This window comes from Aspergillus nidulans, chromosome VIII, assembly GCF_000011425.1.
Source record: "Aspergillus nidulans FGSC A4 chromosome VIII".
NCBI classification, from domain to species: Eukaryota; Fungi; Ascomycota; class Eurotiomycetes; order Eurotiales; family Aspergillaceae; genus Aspergillus; species Aspergillus nidulans.
The window spans coordinates 194187-218273 of NC_066264.1; the positions used below are offsets into that span (position 1 = coordinate 194187).

At 49.9% G+C, this 24087-nt stretch overlaps 7 protein-coding genes across 7 annotated transcripts, besides 1 other annotated feature; 6 read left to right on the forward strand and 1 right to left on the reverse strand.

Moving 5' to 3' along the window:
* Positions 1–24087: part of a sequence feature (contig 1.172 1..523550(1)) that runs on past both edges of the window.
* Positions 80–1995, forward strand: ANIA_09293 (transcription factor domain-containing protein; the record flags this gene model as incomplete). The annotated part of the gene is made up of 5 exons (XM_677470.2): positions 80–189; positions 249–845; positions 896–1108; positions 1152–1426; positions 1479–1995. 5 exons carry the CDS (start codon positions 80–82, stop codon positions 1976–1978), a joined length of 1695 nt encoding a protein of 564 aa, XP_682562.1. The 3' UTR covers positions 1979–1995.
* On the forward strand, positions 2825–4687 carry ANIA_09294 (uncharacterized protein; the record flags this gene model as incomplete). The annotated part of the gene is made up of 8 exons (XM_677471.1): positions 2825–3030; positions 3120–3246; positions 3296–3547; positions 3600–4110; positions 4156–4192; positions 4244–4416; positions 4615–4631; positions 4661–4687. 8 exons carry the CDS (start codon positions 2825–2827, stop codon positions 4685–4687), a joined length of 1350 nt encoding a protein of 449 aa, XP_682563.1.
* ANIA_09295 (uncharacterized protein) lies at positions 7686–9334 on the forward strand (the record flags this gene model as incomplete). The annotated part of the gene is made up of 1 exon (XM_677472.2): positions 7686–9334. One exon carries the CDS (start codon positions 7686–7688, stop codon positions 9222–9224), a length of 1539 nt encoding a protein of 512 aa, XP_682564.1. The 3' UTR covers positions 9225–9334.
* Positions 11284–13119, forward strand: ANIA_09296 (protein CYP535D1; the record flags this gene model as incomplete). The annotated part of the gene is made up of 3 exons (XM_677473.2): positions 11284–11640; positions 11767–12801; positions 12865–13119. The coding sequence occupies 3 exons, from the start codon at positions 11284–11286 to the stop codon at positions 12991–12993; spliced, it is 1521 nt and encodes a 506-aa protein (XP_682565.1). The 3' UTR covers positions 12994–13119.
* On the forward strand, positions 15565–17640 carry ANIA_09297 (oleate hydratase). Its single transcript, XM_677474.2, has 2 exons — positions 15565–16282; positions 16360–17640. The coding sequence occupies exons 1-2, from the start codon at positions 15600–15602 to the stop codon at positions 17444–17446; spliced, it is 1770 nt and encodes a 589-aa protein (XP_682566.1). The 5' UTR covers positions 15565–15599; the 3' UTR covers positions 17447–17640.
* On the forward strand, positions 19437–20363 carry ANIA_09298 (GDP-mannose transporter gmtB; the record flags this gene model as incomplete). The annotated part of the gene is made up of 3 exons (XM_677475.1): positions 19437–19503; positions 19562–19948; positions 20005–20363. The coding sequence occupies 3 exons, from the start codon at positions 19437–19439 to the stop codon at positions 20361–20363; spliced, it is 813 nt and encodes a 270-aa protein (XP_682567.1).
* On the reverse strand, positions 22254–23090 carry ANIA_09299 (glutathione S-transferase family protein; the record flags this gene model as incomplete). Its single annotated transcript, XM_677476.1, has 3 exons — positions 22254–22627; positions 22697–22902; positions 22957–23090. 3 exons carry the CDS (start codon positions 23088–23090, stop codon positions 22254–22256), a joined length of 714 nt encoding a protein of 237 aa, XP_682568.1.

Consider the following 24087-nt stretch of genomic DNA (forward strand, 5'->3'; position numbering starts at 1 on the left):
CTTGTTTACTTATACCGAACTCGCTTCTTAATTCTCGACCTCGCCCCGCAGGGACAACTGTCAGCTCTGCACTGCCGCGATGGACGATGAACCGGATACCTATCCAGCTCCGTATGGGCGCGCCTGCTCCAATTGCTCCACCGCCAAGTGCAAGTGCATCTTTCCGAGAGCTGGTGGACGGTGCCAGAGGTAAGAGCAGCGAACCTCGAGTTGCTGAAGGGCTTTTGACCAAAGATGGCGGTTTGCAGGTGCCAGCGTCTGGACAAAGAATGTCGCCAGCCTCCGTCGCATAAACGTCAATCGACTCGGCAATCCGCGAGGTCAAAAGCCGCCCGGTTGGAAGAGAAGTTGGAGAATCTGGTTGAGCTGCTTCGCGCCGGTGTTCAGCCCCCAGCAGTCAATCCGATCACCAATGCTCTGTCGACGCCAGATTCCTCGTTCGATGTCCTTCGCGATAATGCAACACAGCATACTGTACTCCCGCCGATCCCCACCACGTTGACTCCAGACACAAATGTCTCCGAACCCACCAGTCGATCTCCCGCCGCAATCTCCACCCCCGCCGAGCCAACATCGTTGCAGGCCGAAGAGTGCCTGGCCACGTTCCGCAGCCAGCTCCTCCCATACTTCCCGTGTATACATATATCACCTGACATGACTGCGCAGCGGCTCTGTGAGAGGAGACCGTTTACTTGGCTTTGTATCATGTCCGTCACGAGCAAATCTGCTTCGCAACGGCGAGCTTTGAATGATAGAATCAAAGCTACTGTTGCACAAGAGATGGTACACAACTCGGCAAGCACAGACATTGACATTCTCCTTGGACTTTTGATATATCTTGGCTGGTACTTTGTTCTTTCTTTGCATTCGGTCTCGCCCACTGATATAATAACAGGTCAAATCAACAAGTACACAACATGGCAAATCTACACGTTTTCAGCCAGCTTGTCCATGCTGCAGTATATGAGCTCGGTATCCATAACCCATTCGCGAAGCCCAAGATGATGGCGTTGTGCGTCTACATGGAAGAAAAAGAAAACGCACCGACCCCTGGCCAGTCCTTGGAGGAGCGCCGCGCGGTCTTGGCATCGTTCCTCATCACATCAATGTATTCTCTCCTCTCCTGTTCCACTTCTGCTGCTGATCTCCAGAATCTCGACTTTCGTGCAGAAAACGGACTCGTTGCGCTGGACCCCTTTCATGGCCGACTGCCTGCGCCAAGTGGAGGAGGAGCGGGAATGCATCAACGATGAGATCCTGGTCCAACAGGTCCGGTTGCAGCAAATCACAGATAATATCAGCATGACCACCGGGCTCGCCTCTACCTCCGACTCAATTCAAGTGCCGCCCGCCTTCTATCTCCGCTCTATGCACAACGAGCTACAGAGCATCCAGCCCCGCGTTGCGGAACAGCCACAAGCGCATAGTATGTTTTCTCTCATTCTCACTTGCTGGATGTTTGCCGCTAAACATCTCAGAAATCCTCCTTCTCCACCATCACTATACTACCCTCACGCTCCACGAATCCGCTCTTACCAATTCCCCTATAACCACCACGACGCTCGATTTCCAGCAACTGGAGCACCACTACGCTTGTCTCGAAGCCGCCAAATCATGGTTCGAGCTGTTCCTCTCCATCCCTCCGGTGGAGTACATCGGCTTTCCGTTCTCGATTTTTGCGCAGATGGTCCACAATCTAGTCGTTCTGTACCAACTTTCCATTTTTGAGAATCCCTCCTGGGATGTCGCGACCGTCCGCAAAACAGTAGATGTGCTCGCGGTTCTCGAGACGGTGATCCGGAACATGGATGTGGTAGCTGCCGCGGCCGGATTAGAAGGCGAGCCGGAGAGTGATGTTTTCTCCGTTGTCGCGAAGATGTATAAATCTGTGCAGGTTGGGTGGGAGGTTAATCTGGCGCCAGCTCTGTTCAATGGAGACTTTCCGTTCTCACCGAGCTTTGAACAGCATGTCGACTAATTGCCTCTGGTATTAGATGATTGGTCGCTGAAGTGTTCGACTTCTTGTATAAGATAGCTGGGTGAGTCGAATCTCTGCCTAGTTACGTTAATACTGTGACTTATTTTTTCGTCTGCAATATTACCGTTGAAGCTTGCTGTCTCTGTACCAGCGTTTCCACGAAGCACCTTCAACAGACGGCTCGAACTATCTTCGACCTATTGGTCACTAAGTCGGTACACTTTGAACATGTCGGCGATAGCTTCTGTGGTGGCGGCTAATCCAGCAATAACAATAACTGGTCCGAGAGTCAGGATAGATCGCTTTGCACGAGACTGCTTCGGCAACTGAAGATATTCAGAGCGTGGTCTAGCCGAGAAGCTGAGACCTCCTGCAATTCTGGATTTGAAATGCTTCTAGATGGGGGGTTTTGCACCGGCCTATGGAATGTCATTCAGCTTTTGCCGAGCATCTGTGACTGCTGAGTACTCCGTGTCCCGTACGTCAATTGATAATCCACAGTGATGTTAAGGAGTATAGACTAATCGCCCTCGGACGGTGGCTTCTTTAATTTGTGGCCTGTTTTGACTTCTCTTACGAGAACAGCGGACTAAATCCGCTCGATGATATGGCTAAAATTTCCCGCGCTCGATCGATGGCGCAAGTCATTTCCTGAACCTCACTAGCGACCTCCTCGCGTCTACTACAGCGGAGTTAGTCCGCTATCAGGCATGTCTGTGCCCATGACGTTGGAGAAATCCGGGGTTGCACCGAATGCGGGGAAGCTGCTTGCTCGGCTATATAGGTCACCATCCTCATGTGTTCCTCCATTCTCACTCATAGGTATATATTCTCTTTCAGCACGTCATGTCGAAACCATCAAGTATTCAGTCCCACATTGAAGAGGTCGAGAAGCCCGCTGTCCACCATAATGAAGCCCTCAGTCAATTCACCCCGCAGGAGCGGAAAAGACTCATCCGTCGCATCGATCTGCGCCTGGTCGTCACCTTGGGCTGTCTCTACTGCATCAGTTTGCTGGACCGAACAAACCTTGGTGCAGCATCTGTGGCTGGGTATGTCTCTTGCCGTGTCTAGGAGACTCCTGCTGACAACCTAGAATGCAACCCGATCTTAACATGAACGCCTCCAACAATGGATATAGTATAACTTCCCTTGTTTTCTTCATTACCTATACCATATTCCAGATTCCGGCGACCGTTATTATCCGCAAGGTTGGACCGCGCATCTTCCTCTCCGCGATTGTCTTGTTCTGGGGCGCTGTTATGATTGTGAGTCCACGCAATTCCCGCCACCTGCCGCTTTGGCTCACAACATTAGGGTTTCGGCTTTGTTCCATCATGGCCCGCCATGGCTGGACTGCGGGTTGTCCTCGGAGCTCTCGAGGCGGGCTTCTACCCTGGTTGCGTTTACCTTCTGAGTACCTGGTATCCGCGTTACGAACTACAAAAACGGAATGCTGCTTTCTACCTCATTGGTAGCACAGCATCTGGATTTGGAGGCATTCTGGCGTACGGGCTGATGCAAATGAGCGGCATTGGAGGGCTTGAGGGTTGGCGGTGGATCTTCATCGTACGCCACTGAACAATGGTCCGGAACGAATATTTATCTCTAACCAAAGCAGATCGAAGGTATCCTCACCTGCGTTCTCGGCTTGGGGTCATACTTAATCTTAGTTGATTTCCCCGAGCAATCACCCAATTCATGGCACTTCCTCAACGAGTCCGAAGCCACGTATATTATTGCCAGTATCGAAAACGACCGATCAGATGTCTATGCGGAACCGTTCACATTGAAGGGTTACCTCCGTAACACCAAGGATAGCAAGGTCTGGCTGTATGCTATCCTTTACATGCTAACCACAACAAATACGTACTCGATTGCGTACTTTCTTCCGATCATCCTGCAGGATAGCATGGGATTCTCTGTCGTCAAGGCACAGTGCCTTGTCGCGCCGCCGTATGTTGCCGCTGCAATAGTGATGTTTATCCAAGGCGTCGTTGCTGATAAGTGGCGAATCCGAGGGCCAATTGTGGCTATCAATGCTGCGATGGGATTGCTGGGCTTGGGACTACTCGGTTATCTGGATAATCCAGCGCCCCGTTACTTCGGAGTCTTTCTGGCTACCATTGGAGGTATGTGATGACCTGTACTGGTAAGGATGATACTGAATGCTTTAGGCAACGCCAACTGCCCCGCTCTTGTATCATGGCAGAGGTAAACTCCTCCTTTCCCTAGCATTGAAAACAACAGCTAAGCCTCTTTCAGCAATAATATTCGCGGGCAGTGGAAACGAGCCCTAACGTCGGCAACTTTGATCGGCGGGGGCAGCATTGGAGGCATTCTCGGAACCACCGTCTTTCGTGCCCAAGACGCGCCGAACTACCGTCCCGGCCTGTTGACAACCATGTTGGCAAATGCAATCATGATTCTGATTGTGGGTGTGTTAACATTGAAGTTTTATCGTGCGAATAAACGGGTTGATGCTGGGGGAAAGCCGGTTGAGGGATTGGCTGGATTCAAATATACGCTTTGACCTTCTAAGCCAAGGGGTAATTTGGCAACCGTCAAAAGATATTCGGCAGTTGAGAATTGCGACCATACCGTAGGATAAATGGTTTTGTGCCTTCAATGGATAGAGTTAGACGGATTGATAGTCAGTACTAAATGGCTATACAATGACAGATATATGACAGCAGTTCATTTGCATAGTTTCAGGTTTAGTACCACCGGTCGGAAAGGCTCAGCGGCAGATTCGGAAAGTCCAAATAACAGATTCTCTCGGAGATTACGGATTAGTCCCACAGGAATGCGGACCTCCATCTATTGGTTGTTAGTGATTATACATCATTGTTGATCAGGTTCACTCTAGCAATACAGCAGAACTGAGTGGGCGATGAAGGGTAACGTATTGGACGAAGCCAGGAACAGGGAGCGGTCAAGAATAGAACATGTTTTAGCACAGCCAGGGCCTTGCGGTCAACGCCTTTAGGCTTCGCCGCTTGGCAAAAATCATCTAGCGCCACATAAAGAGGAAAAAGAAATACTTCCGATGCGGGGAATCGAACCCCGAGCTGCCGTGTGAGAGACGGCGATGTTAACCATTACACCACATCGGATTGTTGTTGAAACTAGCTTTTTAACTTGGAAATATATACCCAGAACATTGAATACATGTCCAGATTGGCTGCAAAACTTCTCAAGTAACATCACGGATATCAGAGAAGAGTCCTCTAGTCTTGACATACCAGTGAGCGATAAGCAGGTAAATGTAATTCATATGTTCCTGCTATAGTATTGCTTGATGAATGGTCGTGTTGGCGAACGATGATATACCTCTGACAAACGCCAGATCACCGCCAGACCACAGCAGCCACTCAGAACCCCAAGCCAGTCCCATTGTCATACCTCGCTTGGTTCTCTGTCCACTAATTGCACGCATTGCTCTTTCGTATTGCCGTTGCCAAACTTCCAGCAAGTATAGTACGCCCGTCTGAGCATCTAGAATCAACTCTACAAAACCCCCAAACCTCGGGATCTAGCATAATAACCATGGTAGTCATTCCCGGCTTCGAGCACAAGAGCCGATTGATCATTGAGCTCAATGCTCACAAATGAAATGAAAGGCTATGTTTAACAGATGTACAGTACGATCCTTCTTTGACTTCTTCATATCTCACAGCACGGCCGAGCGGCAAAGAAATGCAATGGTACGCGAATGGCTCTAAAAGGACAAAAGCCGATTCACCGGGCGCGCTGCTTGACAATATGGCTTACTGGCGAAAGGTTCTAGACAGCAGGACGATATCAGACCCGATTATTATTATATCATTTGTTTCATATGGGAAAAATACAGTCTTCTGTATAAACTCGCAGCAGCTCACGCAGCAGCATGCAAATTTCTGTGCATCTCGGGGGGTGCTTTGTTCTAAGGGATTTCGAAAGAGTCGGAACTCGCTTTTCCCTCCAAAGTGTCGCAGGTTAGGAAGAGAAGCTTCAGGATCTACCCAATGCAAGATATGCTTCTGGCCCCGCGGAGAAGATTACAGTACCATGGACTGGATGATAGCAATTGATCGTCAGCTTCGATAGACTAGTTCAGTGGAATACTTGAGCTTATACTATTACTAAAGTTTTGATCATTACGTTCTTTCGATCCATGCCCGTTGGCCCAGCCGCCAACGTTGTGTAGAAAAGGCGTGTTATAAACCATTACATTCAAATTCGATTTGAGCAATCAGAATTAATAGCGATCAACCAGACCCAGGGTTCTCAACCTGGTAAGACTTCCAACAACTAGACTGAAGTTCCATGGTCCGCCAAATTGAGTTTATAACTGTATCTTTAGAGAAGGCTTGTCCAACCGCAGTATTGGCAATAAAATCACCTAACTCTCACCTAACCTTGGTCGGAATGTTTGACAATCAGCACCAGTTTTTGACATGGGAATGCGATCGCCGCTGACATCAACGGATGGGATTGGATACTCAAAAGGGATAGTGACGCGTAATGGAACATATCGAGAAAGAATGGTCTGAAGAAATAGCGGCACGATGACCTTGTACAGCCAAAACACACCCGACCAGCGCGGAAAACAATCTTCGAGGAGGTCCTTCAATGACAAGAACCCATGAGGTTTGACTTTCCAATCCTTCGTCGTCCCAGACATCGGTCCTCGTCGTTCCAGATTGTGATTGAGGGGTTGAACCGCTGGTTGGAGACTCTAGTCCTCTAGCCCCTTGGCCCTGGGCCTTGGCCCTTGGCAGTCCAAGCCTGAAGCGGACTATAAAGTTAAGAAAACAGACGATCAGTGATTCACGCTTCAGTGGGTGGATACCAGGGGTCCAGATATACCTCACCCGGTCACTTTTCGGGGAAACCTGCAAATGAGCAGCGGGCGTACCATACTCTGAGACAGTGGGCAGTGGACACATACCCCGCCCATTCTTGGCAGCACCTTCGAAGAAAATTCGAACAGCAACTTGTGAAGCTATTACAGAGACTGGCCGGTTTTGACGTTGAATAGACTCGGGAGAGGAAGAGCACGAGGTCAAGACGACATCCCGACGGGAAGCCGATGTACGAGCATTGCAGCCGTTGCTGGCCGATCTCCCCAACGGGCCGCCAAGCCCACCGTGAATGACTCGATGGGCAGAGTCTGGAAAGCATTAAGAGTAAAGTTTTCTGGGCTCGGCGCCCCGTGGGGGTTGTTTTGCGCTGCGTTGCCCGTGTGGAATGAGCCAGACCCGGCCTGGTTTGCTGTCCGCTATCGGGCTAGCACGGGTCGCCGGTGTATCTTCGGGATGGGTTTCTCCATCCGATGCTCGGATCATGCCCGAGTACGACCACGGCAACTCTCCAGGCTGCCTTGGCAGGTGGCGGGCATCATGACTGGATGGAGGGGCCCCATGTTGGCTGAAAGTTGGGGATGCTGGACCTTCCCCTCGCAGGGTCAGCCACCCCCATGGAGATATTGTCACGACACGGCTCTCTTATTATTGGCTCTGCCATGGCCCATAATGATACTTCCAATTAGCAGACCAGCGTATAAAGAAGACTGCTCGATACCCTACCAGTTTCTTTTCTATTCCTTTCCATTTTTTTTGTGTTTGCTTCCCAAACTTGGTGCTCTTTTGCAGGGCTCCTGAGTCCTCTTCATCTAGGATTTACCCTTCTTTTCTAATATTATTAACTCGCTCAGTCTTGCCCAATGGCAGGCCTTCAGCTTAACGTCGACTGGAAGTCGAATCGGCGGGCAATCGCTTATTGCCTGGTGGCGGCCATCGGTGCCCTCTGTTATGGTTATGATACAATCTACTATACGGGAATTCAGGGCATGACCTGGTTTGCCAAAGACTATGGAGAGCAAGACCCAGACGGTTCATACTCGCTTGGAACGGCGTTCCTCTCGCTGTCTGCCAGTATCATCTATGTGGGCGAGCTTGTCGGCGCCCTGGCCGCCGCCCCGATCAACGAGGCATTCGGTCGACGCGCTGTCTTCTTCTCGGCCTCTCTCTGCATCATCGCCGGAGCCATCGTCCAGGCCTGCTCGTTCGGCTCGCACCCTGTGTTTTACGTCGGCCGTGTCCTGATTGGTCTCGGTGTTGGGCAGTTCACTGCCACCTGTCTGATTTATATCGGCGAGGTTGCCCCATCGGCCATCAGAGGTCCTGCCCTCATGTGCTTCCAGTTCATGCAATCTATTTCCCAGCTCGTCGGTGCCTGCGTCAACCAGGGCACGCAGAGCATCCAGAGCGCTCAGTCCTACCGCATCCCTATGTGCCTCCTCGTCGTCCTCCCCGGCACAATGCTGCTGTGCCTGATCTTCACACCCGAAAGCCCGGTGTGGTACATGACAAAAGACAAGCGCGATGCGGCCATCAAGGCGCTCCGCAAGATCAACCGCAGCAACCGCGACTACGATCCAACTATGGACATCCAGACCATCGAAAACCAGGTCCAGCTCGAACGTGAGCAAGCTAAGGACGCCACCTGGGCTTCTCTGATCACAGACCCTGTCGAGCGCCGGAAACTCTTCTACGCGTGCGGCGCCATGTTCGTGCAGCAGATCAACGGTATCCAGTTTTGGTATACCTACGGCGTTGTCTTTGCGCAGTCCATCGGTGTTGCGGACCCCTTCACCATCAATACCATTATCTACGTGCTGCAAATCGTCACAGTCGCTATCTCCGTCCTCTTGGGAAACAAAATCAACCGCCGCACAAACCTTATCGTCTGCTCAATCGGCATCCTCGTTTCCCTGATCACCGTCGGCGGCCTAGGCACCACCCGCTCCCCCGATGGCTCCTTCTCCCGCGGCGTCGGTATCGGCATCGTCGTCCTCGCATATATCAACATTATCTTTTACAACTTCTCTATCGGCACGCTCTCGTACTCCATCGCATCGGAGATGTCCGTTGGTCGGAACAGAAACAAGATCACCTCGTGCGCGATGGGCGTATTCTTCGTGACCGTCTGGCTCATGGTCTTTACGAGTCCGTATATCTACTATGACGGCAACCTAGGTCCCATGATTGGCTTTGTCTACGGCGGCACAACGCTGTTCTTGCTGGCTTACTCGTGGTTCTGCGTGGGCGAGACGGCGGGGCGCAGCAACGCGGACATTGAGCGGTTGTTCCAGGATCGCGTTCCTGCTAGGCAGTGGGCGACATATGTCATTCCTGATGATGGGCTCAGTGCAGGAGGGCAGAAGAAGGGGACAGATGAGGAGCAGATTGAGATGGCTTAGTTGCTGCAGTGATGAATTTTGTTTCCAAGGCTCATAGTTTTAGACATTACGTTCCTGTCTCACTACTGATATGATTCAATACGACGTCGATGATCTTGAATAGGTCCCCATAAGTTTAATCTGACCTTTGTTTGTAAATGTGATTGATGCCTTCACGTAGCTGTTTCATTTCTTTCCATCCCTTCTCTTCTATTTTTTTTTCCCTCTTTTCTCTTATTCCACGAGACGTCTAAAGCTTTTGTCGCTTTTCGTCTTTTCTTTCTTTTTTTTTTTTCTTTTTTGTTCGCAACTAGGGCCCACATCAAGACCATTGGCGTAGAGGGCACCAAGTCGACAGGCGTGGATTTGGAAGGGGTGGGCGTAGTAAAGAGCAATTCGGTATAAGGACTCGCTTGAAGGGTGGCTTTAGCGGAATCGAATGCGCGAGGATTTCAAAAGCCTTTTTTTTTGTAGAGTGGGTAAGAACTAGGTAGAAGCAGGAAATTTGTTGATGTGAAAGGTGTCCTTATACGGGGCTGTATATCCCTTACGCTTTAGGTGAGCAAAAGTCAAGGCCTGAGATTATCACCTTAGACATCCGACGCCCCTCATTTACTAACTCGAATGCCATTTCGGCTTGAGGGACCTGGAATAATTGTACTGAAGTGCTGGCTGCTAATTCTTTCCACTGCCAACCAACCAAGTTTGTAGCGCTGGATGGCACTCAGATACTGGTCAAGCCTTTAACCGAACCCTCGAGTGCAAGACAGCAGTTGTATAGAATGGGAGAATTCCTTGCCCACCAGCCTGTAAAACGATAAATCGCCATATCGCGAGCGAGCTGAGTTCAAGTTAGGTAAAGCTTGGACTAACCATGAATATATAGGTTCAATTCGCACCAATTCCCCCTGCGGGGAATTGACCATACCGCTCTAGAATCTTAATCAACGGTTCGGCTTGCGGCAGACTGGTGCTGTCCTGCTGCTTAAGAGCATTACTTTCATACGCTGTCTTAGAATGCATGCGCCACCGACAAGTCCATTTTTGGTCATGACGGGTGTTTTTAGCGCGCTCCTTAGCCTTGACCCTCTCAGTCCACAAAACAGGATACTAAAACTCGTGCGTTCTGGCAGAACTATCGTCCGCAAGATCTCTTGAACTACACGATCTCGTTGCGTCCGAAGATAGTGAATGAACTCTTCCCTCCCTACCGCGATCTACAATGTCGGTTGCTGCTCTGCCCTCTATAGTCAGAGACAAAACTAGGTTATGGGAAGGTGATTCTATTGGACCCGCTATTATGGAGATGGTGATGACATCGCTGGCTCTATGCTAGTAAAGTGATCAACTGGGTCTTTCCCACTATGAGGGAGCTCTTCCCTGAGATTCCCAATCGCCTTCCAATCTAATCTCAGTCCCCTCCCTCTAAACAAAATAATACAAATAAAAGAGCTAAGATCATATATGAGCTTGAGTCAGTATGATCCAAATAGTACATAGTCAATGCCTTGCTTTACGCCGCGCAAGGATTGTCTTGTGCTTTAGGCTGATTAATAATTGCCACTAGAATATATTCTAAAGTTCGTGCGAAGCTGATATCACTGCACCTATTACTGAGTGATTATATTCAGGAAATAGTTGTCCCAGACGAAGCACAAGAGGCCTGGTAGTCGATATAATGGCTTATTGCGGTAGGAGTATAAGCAAGTGGAGGCAACGATCAGTACTGCTTTACTGGAAATTCACAATGAGGACAAAACAGCCAATCAGATCGATTCCATTATTATGATGAGGATCTTGGCCCTGATCTGCAGGCTGGCTTCAAGCTTCTCTAGTGATATAGTGGCATGACTCCGTGTGTGCATTAAAAGGGCAAGTCCGTACTTATATCTCATCCCTGCAGGCAACTGCAGTTTTCTTACCCCTCCTTTTGTCTCTCTTTTTTCACATGACTGCCTAAAAGATTAGTCTACCACATTGTAGCTTGATGAAGGAGAGTTGATATCTTCACCCCTTAATTAGCTGACCTTTCTACCTGCAGAAGATTAAAGTTCAAACATACCTCTTCCTTCCTCACAAAATGCCACTAGCCACTTTACGTGAACCCGCTATCCCGCTGCTCTGCGGCCTCTTAGCCCTCTACGTTTTAAGGGTGATCATGACGTATGCGAAGCTGATGCGTTTCAGAGGACCAGCCTGGACGGGCATCTCCAACTGGCCTCATAGTATAGCCATGCTTCGGGGCAGTTGCCACGAGTTTTATGCCCAGGCTAATGAAAAATATGGTACAAGGACCTGGCAACCGTGTCTCCCGATACTGACAGTTCTGAATCGGGCCAGGCCCAATCGCCCGAGTCGCCCCTCGAGTGCTCATCACCTCGTCTCCGGAGGTTTGGATGCACGTCAACAACAAGCCTGGCTACAAGCGCTCCGATTGGTACTACAATGCCGCGCGTATTGAATACCGGAAAGACAATGTCTTCAGCCAGACGGATAACGCGAAGCATGAGTATAGGAGGAAGCAGATGGCTCCAGGGGTATTTTCCACACTCACTCCGCGTAGACGCCTGCTGACTCGGTCTTTGGTGCGAAGTATTCGGGCAGGGAGAATACTGACCTTGAATTTTCTGTGGATAAGCAACTGCAGAACCTCCTGGACCTCATCCGCGCCAAATATGTCTCCTCCTGCGAGCAGGCTGTGCCGATGAATCTAGCAAAGAAGGTCCAGTACTTTACGCTCGACGTCATCAGTAGCGTCGGCCTCGGCAAGGCATTCGGTATGCTGGAAGCTGACCGCGACGTCGATCAATACCTCCAATCGAGCGATGAAGGTCTCGCAATCGGCAATGCTGCCCTCGCGCTGGGCTTCAGCAACATCAATCAAGCGCCCTTCATCGGCAAATTCTTTGCACCCTCGCCCAAGGACAATAACGGATTTGGGAGGTTGATGACCACATGCTTCCGCTTTGTCGACGAGCGCGCCGCGAGCGCTACCGATAAACGGTCCGACATGCTGGCCTCTTTCATACGCCACGGCTTGTCAGGCGAGGAACTGCGTACTGAGGCGTTAGAGCAGATACTCGCGGGCTCCGACACCACTGCCGGCGCCATTCGTGGCACGCTGCTGCACCTCATGACAAATCCCCGGGTTTACGTCAAGTTGCAACGGGAGATCGATGATGCCGTGCACCGGGGCCTTGCTCCGTCTGCTGGACAAGGCCTCATTACCGCCGCGCAGGCTAAACAGCTTCCATATCTCCAAGCTGTTATCCGCGAGGCGCTACGGGTCTGGCCACCTGTGTCGAACATCTTCCCGCGCGATGTGCCCAAAGACGGCGACACAGTCGTCGTCAATGGCCAGTCCATATTTCTCCCTGGTGGTGTCTGCATCGGGTACTCGGCATATGCCATGCACCGCAGCGAGAAGATATACGGTAAGGACGCAAAGGCTTTTCGGCCGGAGCGGTGGCTTCTTGAACCAAACCCTACCAAGTTGGCTCTCATGGTTCGGACCAACGACCTTATCTTCGGGCACGGGAAGTTCCAGTGCTTAGGAAAACCAGTGGCCCAGGTTGAGATTGGGAAGATGATATTTGAGGTGAGCTGAAACAGGTCTTAGTGCGGGCTTGCTGCCTTCTGGATGATACGCTGACTGTCGTAGCTCCTGCGCAATTTCGACTTGGCGCTTCTCAACCCGACTCATCCCTGGGACGCGCGGAATAATCTGGGTCTTTTTACCATCTCTAATATGTGGGTGCAAGTGACGGAACGAACGGCTGGTTTGCTGTGACCTTTAATACTGAACCCCGCGAACGCAAAGGAACTATTGGCGAGAAGCTGCCATGTTACACTGTAGGGGAATGTTTTAACCGCCACACATTAAAGCAATCGTCAGAACTATCATCATATAAATCAGGCGATATTCCGCGGTTGTGCCGGGGGAAGGCTTCGATTTCAGCGTAGTGTTGCGGAAAATAGCAGGATAGCGCGCTTGACTCTATCTACGAATCTGAAGATATGTAGAACCCACGTATCTTAGAGACTATCAAGCTCTCAAAGGTCTCAAGCGATCGATAGACATTGTAACTGTCGCTTTCCAGTCAGCGCAATAGTTCAGCTCCTCTCCTCTGAGAAGTTAAGAATACTCCGCCCGATGGCAAATTGTCGTTCGACTTGAACGCCAGTCAACCCGATGTCGCAGATATAGAAAAATCATTGTCTGGATATCATTATTACGAGCTCTTCCTTGCCTGGAAGATCATACTTTGAGATAAAGGGTCGCAAAGTCCGCCCGATTCGCTGAGCATAATATCAGCGATGGCTACGCAAAGAACAACCCACAGTTGCACCCAATTTCTCTTAAAGTGCGATACCTCTGCAAATCTACCATGGCAAGTTTGATTATATGTAACTTTCTGAGCTTTCCTTAAGTGTGATATACTGGCTAGCAGGAAGAAGGAAATACTAAGACAAGTATACAGCACCGAGCCCGCCCCGGGGCACGTATCCATTATCCTCTTGGTTGAAACAGGCCTGGATAAGTTACACAAACAATACCTACTCTAGACTCTACCAAGCAAGTATTAAATGGTGGCTATTGTTGAAGAATGTGCAGCAAAATTTGTGGATATAATCATGTTGGTCCATGCGGAACATATCAAGTCTCCTGCATCAGCTTCAGAGCAGACCTACGCGAGATTCAACATTGGTCAGAGCTCAACCTTGTGCCACAGGTGCCACATCGCCCCTACACCTGGAGCTGAGTTGCCGCATTGCAACTGGACCGGCGATACAATGTGACCTTAATGGAATCCGACCTTGTCAGTGACAAACCATCGCCACCAGTGTTGGCGTGCGTCGTGACAGAGATGCTATGAGGCTGACTCTGTGTGGCTCTAAGCAGAGTAGGCGGGTTTACAGTAGCAACAATTCAATGAGGTGGGCACCTGGAAGTCCAATTGCAGATTTTCTTAGCTGGCATTCATGAAAGGTGTCCACCGGATTGTGTACAATGCTCAAGCCTAGTCAAATTCTGTCAGCTGCAATAAAAAAGTAATATAGGTCAGCGATGGGTGCACAAGGACAGCTAATATACAAAGCGTAGAAATCCGACCAAGAATTCAAGTCGACCGAGGATTCAGATATACCTCAAGTCTCCGAGAACCCACGCTCCGCGCCTTTCCCAAAATCCATCAGCCGCCGATGGAACTCATGCTTTTGGTCTTCCATACTCCAACTTTGTGCCCGCCGTGGGGTTCGAGGCCGAAACGGCTTTTCTTGCAATTCGGTTAGTTCAGTCTGAAGAGCGGCGGCGGGTTTGTTCGCTCTTTGTTGAGCAATGTATTTCCCTTCATGATCTTGCGTCTCGCCATGATCATTTTCTTGTTGTAATTCCTGTCTCTGATTCTGCACCTGTTGCAATGGTTCGGTATAGGTTCGCCTTGTGGCGTAAAAAGATATGTATTCAGTGTATGCTTCAGTATCTTTGTGATCGGGGAATGACATTTCTGTGGTTGTGCATAGAATTGAAAAGCTGGATAGAGAAGATATTGCGATTTTTGAATATCAGGAGAAGATACAGGGCAGTTTCAGTGCCAATAACATAATTTAAACTGTGTTGAATGATCGCCCTAGACCCGGCCAGGCCATCCGTACCCTCTTGAACCTAGCCATTGGGCTAGGCCACGACCGAAGATTTATCGTTTCGATGAGTCAAGATCATTTTTCCACCACTTCACGGGACGGTCAGATGGTCTGGATCTACAACGTAAGACGTTATTCTGCGGGGTAGATTAGAGAAAACTGAGGGGCGAGAGGCGACTTTGCTCTTGATAGGTGTTTCGCGCCGATGGCTGTCACACAGATGCGTTTCTGAATCATGATCTTTTAAAATAGGACTATACTTTATGAATGCTCAGGACTATGTCAGGATGCGTCGGAGTCTTCCCTCTAGAGAAGCAACGACAAAGCAATATCATGGTTGCTAGAATGCAATGCATTTTCGCATTAGGCCAGTCTCAAAATACATCTTATCGAGGAAGCCACATAATTACCCCACAAAATACCACAGTCTGTCAATAACCTTGTTGAGTGGAACGATGATTTGCGCCAGGGTTGATCTTGACTTTTCCTCTGGGTCGACCACTGGGAGAACGATGCGATATCGAGCCACCCATCAGGCGACTCAGCCCGCAGACGGTCAGGAGATTCCAACCATGATCTCGAAAAAAAACATGGCGATTGCTGTCAGCCCATCCGGCGACCATAAGCATATGCAAAGACCATTTGTAGACGCCCATATAAATTGAACAGTGTCAAGAGCACTTCTTCCACACTATTTGAATCAAGCCCCAGGCGTAAAAAAAAAAATCACTGTCAAAATCACCATTATCTAATATGACGAACACGCATGACTTTTCCCGCGATCCCAACAATGTCCAAGCCTGGCTTGTTGGTAGCGGTATTGCTTCGCTCACTGCAGCAGTGCACCTGATCAGGGAAGCCAAAGTCCCCGGGCCCAATGTCCATCTCATAGATACGCACAAGGGAACCGGCGGAGGGATGAGCATGCAGGGAACCGAAGACAGCGGTTATTTCCTCCCTTATGAATGCACACCGCACTTTCATGGCAGCTGTGTCGAGCGGCTCTTAGCACTAATACCGAGCCCAGAAAACTCTGAAAAATCTATCTTGCAGGCTGTTCACGATAGGGAGGCCGGTGGCCGCTCGACAGTGGCGGCAAATGTGACTAGGACCTACGACTATGGCTACATATACCCGTTCGAAGCCAGCACTAATCGCCATGGAAACCTTGCTGAAGGTCTATTTGTGGCTGGAGGCATTGGCGGTTCCTCAAAAGATCCCAGGAAGCATCATACTCTGCCGGCAAGGTTCGTCACCAAAGGCCTCTCAGGGCCGGAGGTGTCTCATCACAAGGGCGTTCAGATTGGGATAACTCAGCGGATGGCACTTGTTGGGTTTTTGCTAGAACACGAGAGTGCAATAGATAGCAAAAGCATCAAGGATATTTTTGATGCAGCGTTTTTCGAAACTGAGTTCTGGATGCTCTGGTCGACGACGTGAGTTCTCCAATCATCACATCTCTACCCATTTTCACTTGATAATGATGATCCTTCTGACAAAAACCTACTCGCAGATTTGGGCTTCACACTTGGCATAGTGCGGTTGAATTTCAGCGTCATCTTCGCAAATACCTTGGCGATTTGCGATCTCTCGACAGGATACGGGAGCAGCAACGGACTGACTATAACCTGGTTGAGTCTGTTGTTCAGCCGCTGACAGCCTTTCTCAAGCAACAAGGTGTTGACTTTCGCTTTCACCAGCAAGTATCAGATCTTAAGGCCTATCCTGAAGGCGGACCCACCACGATTTCTGAAATTGAGGTTATGACAGAAGCCGGAAATCAGGAACTCATCACGCTTGATCCGCAAGATATCCTTATTGTAACTCTTGGTTCAACTACTTCAGGGGCTGCCATGGGGTCAGATACCACGCCGCCTGAAGGGCTCACTTCCAACTGGGAAGAGGTGCTGGATGGCGACTGGAAGCTCTGGGAGAAACTGGCCCAGAAGTCCTCCAAATTCGGCAACCCTATGAACTTTTTGCCTCGTATTCCAGAGTCGACCGTCGAAACCTTCACAACAACATTCACAGGCCCTGGTTTTGCCAACATCTACGAGAGGCTTACTCAGGAGAAGCCAGGAACAGGGGCCTTCCTCTCCCTAAGCGGAAGCAACTGGGGTGTGACGATCAGCGTTCCGCATCAACCCGTCTTCTCGACTCAGTCCGAAAATGTGACCATAATGCTGGGATATGCACTGAATCCCGGCGTCGAGGGCAATTTTGTCAAAAGAGAAATGTGGCAATGCACGGGGCAAGAGATTTTAAAGGAGGTTCTCTTCCATCTTGGCTGTTGCAGTGAGGATTCCACCGAAGCTACCACCATCCTCGCTGAAGCCAGAACCATCCCATGCGGCCTGCCGCTGGGCACAGCTCCTCTTCTTACCCGCAGCTGCAATGACCGTCCCCCTGTCATTCCGAGGTGGACGACGAACATTGGCTGCGTGGGTCAGTTTGTCGAGATTCCCGCAGATTCCACATTGGATATCGAGTACAGCGTGCATAGTGCACAGATTGCTGTTGCTGAGTTGATGGGTCTGCCGCTTGCACCAGCGAAGCCGCTCAAGAGTTTACTAATGGAGGTTTTGAATGTCTTGATATGAGGATGATCCAAGTCGAGTGTTGGGACTTTTTCTGTTGCTTTTTTGGCCCGGCTCTATCTATATCCCTTTTCTCTTTCCGGTCCGTAACTCGTAGTGTTAGCTCGTTCAGCTCTTCTTTCCGCATGCTTTCTTGGTTTAACTAGCACTAGTCATCCGCTATTGCTGGATGAGGATTCACAAAGTGCGTATATTTGGATTTCCTTATGATCGCAGTTGTGTAGAATCGTCTAGCAATGCATTGCCTATCTTCAAATTTTATTCGAGAGCCCATGTTTCTTAGCCTAGGTAGAGCATACTGAGTGTGCCAATTCCCCAGCATATCCGGCCGCTGTGAGCCATGTACTCGTCTCAGGGCGGAATGCTCACCTCCGTTTATGGCCATTCACCTCTGCAGAAGTAGGACTAATTCCTACACTGCAAACAACATATGCCTGAAAATTGACGACGAAGAGAGTGGAAAGGTATATCAATCTGATTGCAAGATATGTTATACCGTAGCCTGGCCTGAGTAAATGGTCTGTAAGCAGGGACCTTTGCGATATTCATTGATAGCTGAATTCTTAAATATGAGCCAGGTAGTCTGGTGTGTGGCATATGGTCTCATACTTGGACACACCAGTTAGCAATCTTATGTTATAGGAAACCGAAATGCCCTATCTAGAGGAAGAGCGTCGGGTAGCGCAGTTGACCAGCATCGAGTTTTGCAGGTGGGTAAAAGCCGTATGTTGCTCCTGTTAGAGGGGATTCGGCAAACGCCAGCCCTGTGCTTTTGTGGGAATCTCTATTCTTGCCCTTCACTCATTTTTTTCTTTGTACATTTACCACTGCCCTTGCAGTAGTGAGGGGCCAGGAACCCCTCGCTGGATGGACAGAGGTTTATTGGTCCCGTATTGCAATTCGGATCATTAGACATCCCTAATCATCGCCCGAAACAGGCCCCTATCAGAGCAAGAAGCTATCCTCTGGGTACTCGTCTAGGGCAATATAACTAGAGTAGCAGCGAGCACGAACCCCAACCAGTTATGCTGCCCTGCGGTTCCGTTGGTTGAGGTCAGCGTCTAATGGTTGTACACAAACTCGGAAGCTGGTCATTCCTTAGCTGTTTCCCAAGAAAAGCGGCCAGGCTGTGGTCTCTGGCAACGAGACATTACCCTTCAAATCATTTTCAGAGCTGTCGGGCCTGTGCTGTTTTCCCCATGCCGGCACCGATCGAAGTCTCCGCCTCTGCCACAGCATTGGGGGCGCAACGGCAGCATCGCCTTCTTTCTTTCTACCTGGTTGTGGTGCCTGAATCGCCCATTTGCTGATGCATGAAATTAGTATAAGAATTCTACTTCGAACGAATGTATCTAAATCCCTAATCTGGTTTAGTCGACTCTGCAAGGGCTGCAGGTCAGCTGACCTCCATCCATCACTGGGGGTGAATTGTGAAATTATCCTGTCAGATTCAATTGATTTTTTTTGCACTTTTTGCATCTCTTTCTGCCTTTTCTTACCCTAAGCAACGCATCTATCGCACTCTTCCCTCGCTACCTCGTTTTCCTCTTTTTACAGTGACGTGCCTCGCACCGGCTGGCAACTCTCCCCATCTTGTTTCTCCCCCTGAGCGTAATGGCGAGCACGCGAAACGGCATTAGCAAGGACGAGTTGCTTCCTACCTACGAGCTTCAGTCACAGCGTGATGTCGAGAATTCTGGATCCGTGACGAGCTTCGCGTCAAAAATAAGCAATAATGCCGCCGCTGCAGTGCTCGCGTACTGCCTCTCCTCCATCAGCATGACCCTGGTGAACAAGTACGTCGTTTCCGGCGCCAGCTGGAACCTGAGCTTTCTTTATCTCGCTATCCAGGTGTGTTGCTTGTCTTGTTTTGTTAAAAACAACAATAATAAATTTAAAAATTTATTATTTCTATGACTTCTACTATTTCTTTACGCCATAAAAGCAAGATGGACGTTAACTTGACGAGTCCTTCATTGGCACTGTAGCGATAATGGTTTGCAAGAAGGCTGGCCTTATCCAGAACCTCGGCCTCTTTGACTTGAAGAAGGCTCAGACGTGTAGGAGACTTCCACCCAAGGCCCAGCGGTATGCAAACGCTGACCTTTTCAATCGCAGGGTTGCCGATCTCCTTACTGCTGGTCGGAATGATTTATACGGGCAACAAAGCGCTGCAATTCCTGTCTGTTCCCGTTTATACGATCTTCAAGAACCTGACAATCATCGTCATCGCGTACGGCGAAGTCTTCATGGTCGGAGGCAGCGTGAAGCCTCTTGCCCTGCTGTCTTTCGGCTTGATGGTGCTCAGCTCCGTGGTGGCAGCCTGGGCCGACATCCAGATCGCAACCGCCGCAACGGCAAAAGCCAGCTCTGACTCGGCAGTGGCGACCCTGTCGGCTCTCAACGCTGGTTACGCCTGGATGGGGACGAACGTGGTCTTCTCCGCGTCGTACGCATTGGGCATGCGCCGGGTGATCAAGAAGACGAATTTTGACAACTGGGACGGTGCGTGTACAGGGCTCGTAAGCAAAGCATTTTCACTGATGGCGCGGCCAATCTAGTCATGTTCTACAACAACCTGCTCAGCGTCCCTATCCTGCTGCTCTCTTCCTTGCTCGTCGAGGACTGGTCCTCTGAGAACCTGCAGCGGAACTTTCCTGCCGAGTCGCGACAAAGCTTAGTGATCGGAATCTTCTATTCTGGCGTGGCCGCCATATTCATCTCGTACTGCACCGCCTGGTGTGTACGAGCGACCTCGTCTACCACCTACGCCATGGTGGGCGCCCTAAACAAGCTTCCTCTTGCGGTCGCCGGCATTGTCTTCTTCGCGGCCCCCGTCACTTTCGGGAGTGTATCTGCCATCGTGCTTGGGTTCATCAGCGGCCTTGTCTACACGTGGGCGAAAAGCACCGGTGCGTGAGGGCCCAACCCGTCACGAGCGCCCCACGGCCGCAGCATCACAAGCAAAGTACAGTGCACGATGGGATGTAAGAATAGGAAAGACTATATGACCACATACTTAGCACATATCTGTTTCGATGCAAGGATACGCTGCTGTGCCTTGAGACGACAAAGGCGGCTATAGACGTATCTTGTTAAATAGAATTTTTTGGGCCTTTAAATAAACATACATCACCTCACCTGATTGTTTTTTGACAGTCCTACTGCACCGGAGTCGCTTCGGCTATAAAAGCTGAAGTAGATTAGCCGACAAGCGGTGGTAGGCAGGTATGGACTTCCCGTTAGCGTCAGGCTAATACGACCTTGAACATCAAGGGGAGATGCGACTCCAGCTCTCCCAATGCTACCTTCTTTCATTACTCATTATTCCAAGTATCCGTTAGTTCCTTTCATTTTGACGCTTGTAACCAGGTTGGTCATATGGCCTACCTGGCCGTTTGGCTGGCGGGCGTCGCGTCCCAGCTTTAGAGAATGACAGCCGATGGGGGGTTGGGAGTTCACAGCAGCAGCAGAAAAAATCAATGTCGAGTTGGTAATAGAGCATACCCCACAGTATTACGGGGGAGTGCGGGACAATTCTCACTGCGCGTTCAGCTGGCGAGATTGGAGGCGCATCGGGACAAACCCAATCCATGTCAGTCGGCCCCGCATTTTGGCACTAAGCACTAAGGCCGAGACAAATGGCGCGCTACCGGACCCTCCCTTCCGCGAGCCGCCGCACTCGCGATCCAATGAAGCAATCAGCTAGTCCCCACCCCACGAGTCAAAGAAGTCTTGGCGTGTTACATCGTTCAAGCAGACAAGTTCCTGAATAAGCTAAGGATACACGGATCGCGTCTCCGGTAGCAAATACGTACCGAATGTTGCAGAGTATACAAATATCAGCAAGTATCTTTTTTCTAGATATCAGATCTGGTATAGATCATAGTCAGGAAACGGATAGATCTAGCTGAGAAATGCTAGGTCTAGCTAGTCAATATGCCCATATCCCATATTCATGAGCCTGGCACGCAGGGCGATAGCCCGACCGTGACCCAGGCGGTCGGCCGTCAGTTAGATTAATAAAAAATATCATTACCTGTAACCTCGAATGATACAACAGTTAAACGTAAAACATATTTTGAGCGAAGCTTGCTCATTGCCAGAGTCAAGTGCCCAGACTATGACTGCAATTCACCACTTCGTATAACACTAGTAGATACACAGAACGAGGCCACGAGATCTGGGGCTCCGACAGTATATTATGTTGGAAGTTAATAGTGCCCTGAATATATCGCCTTCTAGCCCGATTCGAAGAAAAACGTACTGCGGATTTTGAATATGTTTGTCCCTGGCGTCACCAAACTTGACGGGCGAATGTGGACAGTACATCAAATACTCTCACACTAATACTGTAGTTCCGCCGACTGTTTGGCGAATTTCTATTGTATTTTGAGTCCATTCCTAGGCATTCGTAGGCTCTCATGAGTACATAATCCATCCCAACGAGAGCGAGGTCTAAGCGACCTCTACTCCGTTCCACTCGCGTCCTAACACTGGGCCTTACAGATACGATAAACATGCCAGCTCTTTAGCCTCTCACCGTTCGTCGTGTCATCGCGCAGATACTATGAGTCAATGGCGTGGGCGATTACATAGACCAGATTCTCGGTGACTTGGATCAACTCCCAGTGGAAACATGGTTCAACCAATATGAGGGATCTAATGCGCTCCGGGCCGATGGCTGGGTAAACTGATCAAATTGTATTCTAACTTGAGCCGTGAAGTGAGCTTTGATCGAGTGAACACGCAGCATTCGATTCATTTCATTCCTCATCGGTCCAGATGGATATAACTACGCGATGGATAGCTAATGCTTGTCACTGTTCTCTTTCTTCATAAGCGCCTCCCGCTGCCCGCGCAATATCACCTTGAATTGCTCCAAGTCAAACGGCGGCTTTGGTGTCACAAGACCCTTCTGGACAGCGCCCCGCTGCACAATCTTGTCAGTCCACGCCTTGACATGCGGCCACTCGGCAAGATCAATATCGAGCGCGGCCGCCCCCTGGGCCGCCCATGTGAAGCTTGCAATATCCGCGATCGTATACTTCTCTCCAGCCAAGTAGGGCGATTCCTCGAGTCTGTACTCGAGAACTCCGAGAAGGTTCTTGTAGCCACTCAGGAACTTTTCGATCGCGTAGTCGGAGCGGACGGGGGCAAAGGTTGAGAAGGAGAGGGCGGCGCCTAGCAGGTTACCGTCAGTAATGGTATTATAATCATCAGATGGAGGTACGGCTCGTCGCCGTGACATACCACCCTGCGGTCCAAGGCCGCCAATTTGCCAAAAGATCCAGCTCAGCTGCTCATAATACTCAGGCGTTCCAGGCTTATAGCTGACCTTGCCCTCTGCGTCATATTTATCGGCCAGGTATAGCAGGATGGCGCCGCTATCGAAGACACGCTGCTTGCCGTCAGTCAGAGCGGGTATCTGCCCGTTCGGGTTAATCTTGAGGAACCATCTGTGGAATTAGCCTCTGTAGCTGATGAGATTAGAATTAGAATGAGCAGCGCACTCTTTCTTCTGCTCGCCGGTCTGGATGGAGACCTGCTCGAGCTTGTAGGGGAGACCGAGCTCCTCGAGAATAATGGGGATCTTGTGCCCATTAGGAGTGTTATCGGTGTATAGGGTGATGTCAGGGGTGCTCATTTTAACGGTGTCGACCAGTTTAGGACTACCACTGTTGAATCTCGAGAAAAGACTGCGTGAATATCGGAGCTGATGGTGGATACTTGTGGCCCTGGGTCTGGCACAGTTAAATAGCATTGCGACTGTCACCAGAGAATGCGATCAAATGAGGTTTATAAGCTATCACCGGTCTGTCCCAGGGTGATGTCCTTCGGGAGTCCCCTAGGACTGGACTCCGTCGGACTTCGGAGGTCAATCTCCGGTCGAATGAAGCACGAAGCACTGAGATCCTTTCCACCAGCTAGAATGCTGTGAAATCTGGGGGATATTGACTAATCGGTCGAATAGAATGACCGTCGGAGGAGCTTGTCCTGAACATGGCGCCGGAGTTTTAAATTCCAGGGAGTTCACTGTAGGTATGCTTTACTCTGAAGCAGTTAAGTATACTACGTTAAGTATACTACCGCTCTGCCCAGAAAAAAAACCTGAGATATGGATAACGAACGGCTCTAACTTCACCAGATAGAAGAGGATACAGCCCTGTTGCCTGATGTTGGTCTGGACTGGCTGTGTCAGCCGGTATAGAAAAGCGTGAGTGACAGGTAAGTCAACAACAGGAGGACCAGATCAGTGGGGCTCTTCCGTGCTGTCGCGGTAAAGATAAGTAAGCATAGTTTAACTTTACATGTGCGAATGTAGCTAGCTGTAGTTTCATACATTATAGTGGACGTAAAAGCAAAAGTTCTCGGATCCTGATCGTAAGTCAATTGGATTATCGTTGGTCGTCAGGCAGTCTCACTGCAGGAATATTATCTCCTCCTAGCCGCAGTCCGCCATCGGTTTCCTTGAGTCTCTAAATTATCGGACTGTCGCCTGACGAGGTAGGCTAAAATTGCTCCATCAAACTGGCTGCCAGTAAATAGTATTGGCAGGACACCGACCAGGATAGGGGGTCACCACATCAAAGACAAGCTTTCTCTGCTTTCTTTCATAGCTAGGATAGTGATAATATCGACCA

Excerpts from the sequence above, each read along its gene's own strand:
- ANIA_09297 (XM_677474.2), top strand. The coding sequence starts at position 15,600 with ATGACGAACACGCATGACTTTTCCCGCGATCCCAACAATGTCCAAGCC. Across the intron at positions 16,283-16,359 it reads TGGATGCTCTGGTCGACGAC|ATTTGGGCTTCACACTTGGC; the intron begins GTGAGTTCTCCA and ends ACCTACTCGCAG.